The following is a 12,279-nucleotide window of genomic DNA, read 5'->3' as shown; positions in this document are numbered from 1 at the left end:
GTGTACTTTTGCCTTTGCATTTTCCAGGGTCCTCAAGGTTCAAAGGGTACCAAAGGCTCTACTGTAAGTACCTTTCTCTTTGGCATCTGAATTTTTCAGTGACACCTACTCAAATGCTTTGTTCTCTATTTATGTTGTTCCTTATTCTTTCTAACAGGGACCTGCTGGCCAGAAGGGTGACAGTGGTCTTCCAGGGCCTCCTGGGCCTCCGGTAAGTGCATGGTAAAAAGCGTGATATTCTGACAGTTAGCATCCTGAGACTGCCAGTGATTTCTCTGAATTTATAAGAAGGATTAAAAAGCATATTCTGTCAAAGTGCTGATTTTCTAGGAAATAGCAACTACCTTAATTAAGTACTCAGGTCTACATGCCAACACTTGTCTTTTAATTGGCTTCACTCTTTGAATGTAAAGATACCTTAACTATTGTAATAATCTTGCCTTTATTAGTTTTTCAAGAAAATCATATATTTTTCATGTCACATTTTCATGAAAGCAACTGGTTGTATGCCACAAAGATACATTAATACCTGACTAGGAATAAAAACAAAAGTTCAGATGCTTGACATTTTTTTCCTACTGCATATAATGATAATAATAAAAGCAATGATAATAGTTACCACTTTTTTAGCACTGACATTTTCCAGGCTTCACACAAGCCTGTTAGATCCATGTGAAAAAATTTGAGGCTTCCTTCTTGAACTTGTTTCCAAGTTATATGTGTATTAGTTTGCTAGGATGGCAATAACAAAGTATTACAAACTACATGGCTCAAATAATAGAAATGTATTATATAATAGTTCTAGAAGCCAGAAGTCTTAGATCAAAGTGTCAGCTGCATTGGTTTCTTCTGAGGGGTGTGGGGTAAACATCTGTTTGAGACTTCTCTCCTTGGCTTGTAGATGGCTCTCTTCTCCTTGTGTCTCCTCACATGGTCTTCTGTCTATGTGTGTCTCTGTGCCCAGATTTTTTTATTTTAGAAGGATACGTGTCATATTGGAAGAGGACCCACCCTTAGGCCCTCATTTCACTTTATTAATTATATCTACAGCCACCTCATTTCTAAATAAGGTCTTCCTCTGAGTTACTGCAGCTTAGGACTTCCACGTATGAATTTTTGTGGGACACAGTTCAATCCATAACAATACAGATTAACTATTTGGTGTAGTTCTACTCTTACACATTTATAAATTCAAGTCTGATTGCACTTCTTTTAATTTTGTTTATTTATAAAGTTATAGATGTTTGGAACCAGCTAATGTGTATTTTTAAACATGATATGAATTATTTTCAAGCACAATAGACAACTCATTATATAGCACAAGAACTTTAAATTATTGTTTTAAGCTTCAGAGATTAAAATCTAGTTGCAGAGATAGGACATGTAAATAAGGACTAATTAATATATAAGAAAGTAATGGATATAACATATGTACACACAAATCTGTGCTATGTTACATGTATATAAAAAGGTCCAGAAATCATCTGAATTTTGTGCCTACTTCAATATCTCCACTAGATTCTTTTTAAAAGAATTCACAAAGTTTATATATAAAGAGATATATGTACATAATACGTGTATTTTAACCATTAGAGAAAACATCGAAAATAGGGAAAACAGTGAAAAGTTAAACAAACTATAAGTTCTTATAACAATAACAACAGTAATAACTAATATCTACAGAATATTTTACCTTAGGAAACAGTTACATGCACATCCATCTCTTTTACAGGGTCCACCGGGTGAAGTCATACAGCCTTTACCAATCTTGTCACCCAAAAAAACAAGAAGACATACAGAAAACATCCAATCAGATGCAGGTGATAATATTCTGGATTACACTGATGGAATGGAGGAAATATTTGGTTCCCTCAATTCCTTGAAACAAGACATTGAGCATATGAAGTTTCCAATGGGTACACAGACCAACCCAGCCCGAACTTGCAAAGATCTGCAACTCAGCCATCCTGACTTCCCAGATGGTATGTTAATAATGCATGACCAAGCAAATGCACTGAGCCTCTAAGTTACCAAGGTGCATTGTCAGCTCATTAATTCTAGTTAAATGTTTAATATAGTCTCTAAATAAAACGAGAGTGAACAATTATTAATTCCAATTTTGTAGACAGAAAAAGTCATTTACACTGTTAAAACAACGTCTGCTCTGGAAAATCTTTGTCTTGTTAAGCAAGGTTTCATTAAATTATGACAAGTTCATTTTGGATGATTATAGATAAAACAAATGTAATTTTCCTTGTAATAACCATCACAGAATGGGTTTGATGTGTGTACACATATGTGCATGCTACTATATTTATATCCTATATCCTAACTTACTTTGCATTAATGATTAAATAGCATAACTGAATCATATGTGACCTATCAGTTTAGCAATGATTTGAACAGAATATTTAAGAATTAGGATAGTTTGAGGCAAAAATTTATTTCACTGATCCATGAATACCAGAACAACTGTGAACAATTTATTTGTAATAATAATCAGGATAATTTTCTATACCTATTATTTGACAAAACTTTTACATACCTATTCTGAGAAGGAAAGAGTTCCAAGTACCCTAAGTTAAGTGACTAACTCACACAATACTAAACTAACAAGGGGCAGATCTATATCTGATTTTAAATCTCCCACTTTATGTGGAAATACTTTGCCACTCTGTTTACTTGTGGGACTACATTATTTCCCACTATCAATCATATAATGAATGTTGTAACTGAGATCTAAATAACTCAGTATAGATAGAAAAGTTTCACGCAATTCAGGAAGAGACATTTTTTATGACAAAGAATGTCTTAAAATCTCCTATCTTGGGCTTCCCTGGTGGCGCAGTGGTTGAGAGTCCGCCTGCCGGTGCAGGGGACAAGGGTTCTTGCCCCGTCCGGGAAGATCCCACATTCCGCGGAGCAGCTAGGCCCGTGAGCCATGGCCGCTGAGCCTGCGCGTCCGGCTGTGCTCCGCAACAGTAGAGGCCACAACAGTGAGAGGCCCACGTACCGGGGAAAAAAAAAAAAAAAAGAAAGAAAAAATCTCCTATCTTAAGCACAGCCCGTTAAAAGGAAAACACAGTTAATTATTAAGGGTGCTTTACAAACTGCTATCAAATGTATTCAAATTTATCATATATTTATTTGAAAAAGATACATTTAGTTTCACATTAATTCAGTGAGTTATAAGGAGAATGACCCAAACTTCTGATCTAGCTAATATAGTCATACATATGTGACTGAAAATCAAATGTAAAAGATGACAGCCTGTACTGACAATATAAAACAACGTGTGATTAATTAGAACCTGAGCAGTCAAGAAAAAAATTTTGTAAATTTTGGGGATGGAAAGCTCACTATGGACTACAGTTCCCTGTGTTTTCCATATATTAACTAGCTTTATTAATTCTTTAATTAATTAAATTTTAATTAATTACAATTAAATGTTTATTTATTAACTTATTGGTGCCAGGCACTGTTATTCATGCAGAGATTCACAGATAAAGAATAATGCCCTCGGGCTACTATTGTATAATGATGGAGACAGGTAAACCATAAAATTTATAATAGCAAATTATGACAGATACAGATTTCCTCTGCTCTCCAAAATTAGAGGGTTCCTATGAAATCTTTTGCAAGCTGAAATGGCATGAAGCCATAAAGGTATCTTAGTAATTAAGTATATGTTATTTGAAAGAATATTTAGTAACAATGTTGACTGAATAAGACAAGATAAAAATAATGCTTACCATATAATTCAAAATTATATATTCTTTAAAACCCTAAGAAATATCAAAGATTAAGCATGGCTATTCCAGTTGGTAAAATCTTTGATGATTTTTATTTTCTTTTATAAATTTTTCCTGTGAATTTCAATTTGTTCCAGATGTGAACTTATAAGTGGCGCGATCAGAAAAAGTGTAAATTTTTTGTTAAAGAATTTATTTCAAAAAGCAAACTGGCATTAGATTTTCAGGAGTTCCAGTACTAAGCTAAGCAGTTGGAGCTTTTAAGTTGTTCAAAGTTCACAATCAGTGGATTGACATAATTCAAATTAATATTTGAAATGAAGTGTCAGCATGAAAAATGGTAAGAGGAAAGCAAAGTAATCATCACATGTATATCAAGTCTGTATCCCAATAATTCTTGTTTAATAAAAGCTCCATTGTCTATTACTTAAGGGATAACATTTTGTCAGCCCCACTACTTACCATCTTTACTCACCTAACACCAAATTAATCATCATGGTCATTCACGTGATAAAATTTGTTCTGTACCATTTAGATAATAGAATTAATAGCAAACTGCATTTAAATATATAAAATAGACTTTCTTCTTAGGAGCCCATTCAAAGGGGGAGTACACTTACTGCATGAAGTTTTTCCTGTAAAGTAATGCAAAATTATGATACTTGAGGCTAAGTGGATACTCTCACCTCCATCATTACAGATAAATAAATCAAGGAAAAATATATTGATTATTATACTCAGATTACTTAAGTAGTAAATAATACATATGGTATTTAGAGTCAGGTATATCTCATCCTAATGTGCTTGCAATTTATTACACATGGATAAGAGAATGTTAATATTTGAGGAGGTGGCATTTAAGCTGAAACCTAAAAGTAATAGGCATGCTAAGATTAAAAAAAAGAATGTTCCAGGCAGAGCGTATGGGAGCATTTGGCAAAGACAAAGCGTTGCTCTTTAAGTATTCAAACATGTACCTCAATATGACCAAAAACATAAAAGTGATTCATGTGGAAAAAGATGAATGAAAAGATGAATGAATATTCATTTTTCCTTATTTCTCTAATAAAATTTGGTATATAATATATTCAGTTTTGGGTATAAATGTATTTGTATGACGTATTTTTTCCTACTTCCAGGTGAATATTGGATTGATCCTAACCAAGGCTGCTCAGGAGATTCCTTCAAAGTTTACTGTAATTTCACATCTGGTGGTGAGACTTGCATTTATCCAGACAGAAAGTCAGAGGGCGTAAGTACCAATCTGTTTTGGTGGTGACTGTTGACAGTTCCTGCCATGTTTTTGCAATATTGAACTAAGCAGGAAAATTATACTGTCATATTTTCATTTATCTGCTTTTCTTACAGGGTAATTAGAGCATTTCATTTGCATAAATATGAATAAGACAGAAAAGTGACAGAGTTGACAAATACTTCTTTTCTTATTTTTTACCCAGATGTATTCTTTATGCACCTGTTTGCTCTCTAAAATTCTATGGCTTTCCATGACACAGCACAGCTGATTCTCAGATTTTAGTGCATGCGTAGTATTCTTTCAAATTACCACGTGGTAGAACTCACAGCTGTATATTATGCTCAAAATACACAATTTTATAAAGAACGATTCTTTCACATAAAATAAGAGTATTCTCTGCACTTCTGTACATTTTAAATGTTTAGTCTCTTCAAACACATTCCTTGATTTTCACCTAGCAATATTAATACATGTGAGCTCTATCTTTAAAGTTACAGGCAAATTATTAATATAAGGAAAGATTTTTCACTAGCATAATTACATTCTCCAAACATTTTATAGGTGGGAAATTTTGACGTTATTTGTATTGTTTTAGTAAATCACATTCTTCTTAGGAAGTGGCGTAGGCATGCAGAGGCACGGAAACTCCCATTTTCTCCAGCAGGGAATAATGGGCTTGCTTCCTGTCAATGACTTTTCCATAGCATCCCGCCCTGAGTTACTAGCTGGATGCTTCAGGATGCCTCCCTTGGCTGTGAAATACTCAAGGTATCTGCCTTGATGGCAGATGCTAACTGGCATTGTGAGGGTTTCCTTTGCAAGGGGTTACCTAAGAGTTCCACCCATGTCCCCTACAGCCAACCCTTAGTATGCCTTTACCAAGTTATTTCCCACCCCCTTCTTTTTGAGCAATTAAAGAAAACAGGAAAAAAAATGACTCAGTCTTCACTAAATTGGAATTCACAACATCTATCTCAAGTTTTGCTTTTTACTTTATTTTGTATAATCCAGGATAGACCATTTTAAAAACTCTTTAGCATCCTAGTCTTACTGAAAATTACTGATATATACATAAACAATACTGTTCATAATTTTAACCTACTTTCTAATTTTCCTGTTCCTTTGCAACAGGTAAGAATTTCATCATGGCCAAAGGAGAAACCAAGAAGCTGGTTTAGTGAATTTAAGAGAGGAAAACTGGTATGTTATTACCTCAGCATGAAGTGGTTTATTTTGAAGCTCTTACATAATACAAGTTCAAATTATATAATCTCTAGACCCTTACTGTGAACGTCTAAATTATAAAAAGCAGGATTCCATGTATTCCCTAGTTTGCTCTATCTAAATCTTAGACCACTTTGTGGTTTTTTGGACGTTTTTTTGTTTTTTTTTTATTTTTATTGGAGTATAGCTGCTTTACAATGTTGTGTCAGTTTCTACTGTACAGCAAAGTGAATCAGCTATACGTATACATATATCCCCTCTTTTGTGGGATTTCCTTCCCATTTGGGTCACCACAGAGCATTGAGTTGAGTTCCCTGTGCTATACAGTAGGTTCTCATAGTTAACTATTGTATACATAGTATCAGTAGTGTATATATGTCAATTCCAGTCTCCCAATTCCTCCCACCTCCCTCTTAGACCACTTTGGTATTTTAGAGAGAAGTCTAAAATTTTTGTCTCAAAATAAATGGAAATATATTAAATTTACTAAAATATTAAGATCAAATAAAGTATGCATTTCCCTAAGTACCTGAGATAGATATCATAAAAATGGATTATGTTAGAAATATCAGATATAGAAAATATAATGTCTATTTAGTATCTCTGACCCTATTTCACTTCCGTTATACTTGAAAACTAATTTATTCTTTGTTTGCAATTTCAGTAAGAACTTTTGGAATGTGAAACTTTTTTCCGATAGTTACATCTGGAAATAAAGTTAGCTGACTGACCTGACCTTTTACATATTGTAGCACAAGTTTACTTAAATATTTCCATACAATTACCAGTTCGTGATCAATCATTTTATAGAGATTTTAAAATTGGATGCCAAAACTAAATTTGCATTTAAAAGCTGTTTAAAAATATATATGTGTTTAAAATGTTAATTATAATGTATTTAAATGAATGTTTTTCAGTTATTCAGATAATTATTCAATAGCTTAACATTCTTTGAAAAAGGTATTCTTTTCCATTGATGACTATTTACACAGTTATTATCCTATAAGAACCTACTCATATTAGTGAAGTTCTCCACTTGACGTAACTGTCTAGTTCAGTCTTCCAGTCACATATTAAATATCCATGTTACATTTGTATCTTTGTATGAGATAAAGATACATGCACAGATAGAACTCTGTGTGTGGTTTTATTTGTTGCTGTTTTGTTTTGTTTTCCTTAGAGTGGATTTCCCAGTTGTTGTTTTTTGTTTTTCTTTTTTCTCCAACCTCTCAAGGATCCTCATCATCTGAACTGTTAATCAGTAAGAATTAAGTAGAATCAACAAAAAGGAGGAAAGTCACAGATAACTGCCTTTATATTGAGTGAATCTATAATCTGGGCGAATTTCTTAATTTTTTTTTAAATATAAGTTTATGTTTCAGCTGATCCCAGATAGTTTATTTATATACAATAAAACAAATTATGAGCTTGACAAATGAGTTCTTAATAATTTGCAGTTAAGACTGTTTTCCTGCTCTAAATACAAAATAAGTATTTCCTGAACAACAAATATTCACTTGCGTGTCTTGGGCAATATGCTTGGTGCTGGTGATACAATGATGAATATAAGTACATCATCCGAGAACAGACAAACAAGCAGGCCTGTGCTGAAAATTAGAAGACCAAAAACCTCTTTGAAGACTGTGCCGCCAAAATGAAAAATTCAAGAACATGTTGAAAAATTTGTCAAGTAAATACGTTAGGAAAATAGGTGAAATCAAACAACATAAAAATAGTTAACCTTTGCATTGCACTGAGATTCCTCAGTTTTCATTTTTACTATATTACCACTCTATTATTTAAAAAGTTACACAAATAGGGCTTCCCTGGTGGCACAGTTGTTGAGAGTCCGCCTGCCGATGCAGGGGACACGGGTTCGTGCTCCGGTCTGGGAAGATCCCACATGCCGCGGAGCGGCTGGGTCCGTGAGCCATGGCCGCTGGGCCTGCGCGTTTGGCGCCTGTGCTCCGCAATGGGAGAGGCCACAACAGTGAGAGGCCCGTGTACCGCAAAAACAAACAAACAACAACAACAAAAAAAACAGACCAAAAAAAAGTTACACAAATATAATGGTACATTTCTTGGAAACAAAGGCATTTTTTGTAATACTTACTGACTGATTAGGAAACTGAAGTATATATAGAAGTAAAGTGATTTTTTTCCAAAATAAGTATTGCTGACAGTACCTAAGGTGGGAGTACATCCTGATTTCATAAAGTCCTATATCTGGGTCTTCTGCCTCTCAATGCATACTTTCTTTCATTAAGTGAAAATGGGTGTATTGATGCATCCACATGCTTCTGGGATCACAGTTCACTGTTGACAGTGATTTTATTCTTTTACAACAGAAAAGAGTAAAAGAGTCTTTATGTGTCTCTTTATTCTCTTATTCCCAGCTTTCATATTTAGATGTGGAAGGCAATTCCATTAATATGGTGCAAATGACATTCCTGAAACTGCTGACTGCTTCTGCTCGGCAAAATTTCACCTACAGCTGTCATCAGTCAGCAGCCTGGTACGATGTGTCATCAGGAAGCTATGACAAAGCACTTCGGTTCCTGGGATCGAATGATGAGGAGATGTCCTATGACAACAACCCTTACATCAAAGCCTTATATGATGGCTGTGCGGTGAGTATAATCTCTGCTTGCCTTCTTTCACAGAGGTGAGAAGCAGTGTGTAACCATTCCACTTTGGCCCTAAGTCAGATTTCTGTCATGAAGTGGATGTCAATTGTTATTAAGATTTGATGCTTAACACTGACATATTAAAGTACAGTATAGTAGAGACCACTAATATTCACACACAAACACACACAGAGACACAGAATCTCTGAAACATACATATAGACACATTTTAAAAGTCATAACAGAAGGTAGTCTCGGATCGTATGTTATTTTTATGGAATTATTCCTGATATTTGAATACTATTACAGCTAGATACTCCTGAAATGAAAAAAAAGAAAAAATCAAGAGCCTTATTTCATTTGCCTCCTTAATTCATGACTCTAACATGACAGATAAAGGAATCATCATTATACTGTTTATACCATAGATAATTCTTACCTCTGTATTTTGCTTATAGGGGCATGCTTATTGGTACTATGTTACAACAATTTAGTCAGTTATTAGCATTTTGCTATTTTTATCCTCTGGAACTGTCTTTCTCACACATATGGTAATTTCGTAAGAGCAAATGACCAATAGAGCATCCTAAAAAGCTTATTGTCCTAGCTGATGAGTGAAGAGAAGTCACAATTACAAATAAACAAAGTGAGTAGGTTACACATAGATCAAAGAAGAGACCATAATGCATGTAAAAGGAGAAAGCGTTTAGGATTTCCCAATATAATGTATTGATAATTATTCATAAAATTAATACATAGCAATAGAAATGCTTCAGCTTTAGACTTCTTGCATTATAATTCCTATACTGCGTTCAAATTTTTCTTAGCAAATTTGTCTGTGTGTATATATACATATATATTTATGTGTGTGTATATATACATATAGAATTATTATAATAATGGTAAGGATATATTATTTATGTAAGGGTATGACCCAGTACCAATATCAGTTTTCATGTTAAAATGTATTTTTCAGTTCAGTAAGATTCTCTCCAACTGTGCAGTATATTAGAGCATTATCTTGAGTAACTACGGCTAAGTATTAAATACGGTCAACTTTCAAAAGTTAAAACTACATATGACATCAGTGATAACAAGAAGAGTTAATTACTACAAAGATAATGGCAAATTTGTTTTCCACTCTCTTCTTTCTTACCTTCTTATGTCCACTCAGAAGCTTAAGAAAAAATAACATATCTTAAAAATATAAAATGATTGTATAACTTTTTATTTCTGCTTAACTTTACAGTCCAGAAAAGGCTATGAAAAGACTGTGATTGAAATCAATACACCAAAAATTGACCAAGTACCTATCGTTGATGTAATGATCAATGACTTTGGTGATCAGAATCAGAAGTTTGGATTTGAAGTTGGTCCTGTTTGTTTTCTTGGCTAAGATTAGGACAAAGAACATATGAAATCAACAGAAAATATACCTTGGTGCCACCAACCCATTTTATGCCACATGCAAGTTTTGAATAAGAATGGTGTAGAAAATAACTTGCTACGTACATATGTACCAATTAGGAAATATCGATGCCCTTGTGGGAGCAGAATCACATGAAAAAAGCTTTGAAAATCATAAAAATATAAGATAGTGTGGCTAAGATGGAAACAGGCCTTATTCTTGATTCCCAATTTTCATCTCTTCTTTTCCTATTTGGATTTCTTTGGTGCTGTAGAAAAAAAAAAGAGAAAAAAATATATTCATAAAAGACATGGTGCTCATTCCCATCCATCAAGGATGTGCTAAAACAGTGTGTTTAATAAATTGTAATTATTTTATGTACAGTTCTATGCTGTTATCTATGTGTCCATTTCCAAAACTTGCATGTGTCTCTGAATTCCATCTGACTCTAATTTTATGACAACTGCAGAACTATGATGGCAATAAATACATGTATCATGAAAAAATAAAGTTGCAATTTCTGATGACTCTAATTCCCTTTCTTTGATGAATAATAAAATGCCTTTGTATATATTGATGTTGAAGAGTTCAATTATTTGATGTCGCCAACAAATTTCTCAGAGGGCAAAACCTGGAAGACTTTTGGAAGCACACTCCGATCAACTCTTCTCTACTGTTCGTAATTTTGCTGAATTTCAGCCAAAAACATCATACATTTTAATGCTTTATTCAATGCTATACCTCAACCTTTTTCTTTTCAGAGTCCAGGATTTCACAGGATACTTGTATATGTGGAAAATAAGCAAGTTTATATTTTTTGGACAGGAAAATATGTATGAGAAGCTGTTTTAACAAATTGATGCCTCCATCAAGCAATCAATCAGATGTACAGTTTTTTTTACTACCTTATCTTATTGTCTTCAGTGTGCTTCAACCAGTGAGGTTAATATTAAAAGATGGAAACTAAACAATTATTTATGAATTTGTTCAATGTTATATTTTTAATCAATTTCTTGAATTTGATTCTAAGTTGCATATTATAATAGTCTCCAAATATTATTTTACCTGCACCTACCCAACAACTATTATTTCTTTTCTTTCAAGATAATATCATGCATTATTTGACCTACCTAATTGCTAAATAACATATGGGTGGACTGTTACTAACAGTGCTTGTTTTAAAAGTCATACTTAGTAAAAACAATCAAAACATTTTTTTCCACTAAGGCATTTTCTTTCAGGTAGCTTGAAATAGCAGTGAAATTTTAAAATTACACACTGAACTTTGTATCTATTTTAAGTAATATATGTAAGACTTGAAAATAAATGTTTTATTATTTCTTATATGAAGTGTTAAGTTAATTGATAGCAGATTTCACTGGAACATTTTCAACTGATAATTTATCACAAAAGAACATACCTGTAATATTGAAATTAAAACGTGAACATTTGTCATTCAGAAGTTCTTTTATTTTTGAAATCAAGTTTGTAAATGTCCTTTCAAGAAGGGAGATATGAATCGTATAAATAAACTCAAGTCTTGTCTACCTGGATTGGTCATTCTCTTTCTTAAACATGTTTTAAATTATTCTCTATTGCAGAAAAGGCTTTCAGTTTTGTTTCTTGACCATCCAGGTTAGAATAGTTCTACACTTTTGAAAAAGAATATTATCCTTCAGAGATTAGCTGTTTAAATTCTCCACATTTCTAAAATAAAAACACCACATGGTAATACTCTATTAACAAAATAAAGATAGGGTATATTTAAAATTTCAAAGAAATATTTTTCATAATTAAATGTTTTACAAAGTCTCAAACATATGTTCACAATTTCAGCATTAAAAGAATTTCCAGAACTTTTATTTGAAATGTAGTCTCTAAATCATACATAAAATAATATTGTCTATCAAGAGGAGTCCCATACAACAGAGTATTTACTTTAGCGAATGCATAACAATGAGAGAATATTTTGCATATTGACCTGCATTGGGGAAGCTGCATTTGTCCATTTAA

General features: G+C 33.1%; 1 protein-coding gene across 2 annotated transcripts in view; it reads left to right on the top strand.

The window, feature by feature from the left end:
- COL11A1 (collagen type XI alpha 1 chain) overlaps positions 1-11,813 on the top strand; it is a 196,316-nt gene extending 184,503 nt beyond the window's left edge. For both annotated transcript variants that reach the window (XM_067727066.1, XM_067727067.1), the window contains exons 61-67: positions 28-63; positions 158-211; positions 1,733-1,982; positions 4,892-5,004; positions 6,139-6,207; positions 8,628-8,861; positions 10,108-11,813. In XM_067727066.1, coding sequence (XP_067583167.1) covers positions 28-63; positions 158-211; positions 1,733-1,982; positions 4,892-5,004; positions 6,139-6,207; positions 8,628-8,861; positions 10,108-10,254 — 903 coding nt within the window. In that variant the 3' untranslated portion in view covers positions 10,255-11,813. The remainder of the gene's footprint in view (positions 1-27; positions 64-157; positions 212-1,732; positions 1,983-4,891; positions 5,005-6,138; positions 6,208-8,627; positions 8,862-10,107) is intronic.
- The last annotated feature ends 466 nt before the right edge of the window (positions 11,814-12,279 follow it).

The sequence above is a fragment of the Pseudorca crassidens genome, chromosome 2 (assembly GCF_039906515.1).
Source record: "Pseudorca crassidens isolate mPseCra1 chromosome 2, mPseCra1.hap1, whole genome shotgun sequence".
NCBI classification, from domain to species: domain Eukaryota; kingdom Metazoa; phylum Chordata; class Mammalia; order Artiodactyla; family Delphinidae; genus Pseudorca; species Pseudorca crassidens.
The sequence above is the reverse complement of the archived record's forward strand: the minus strand, read 5'-3'. Positions and strand labels throughout refer to the sequence as shown.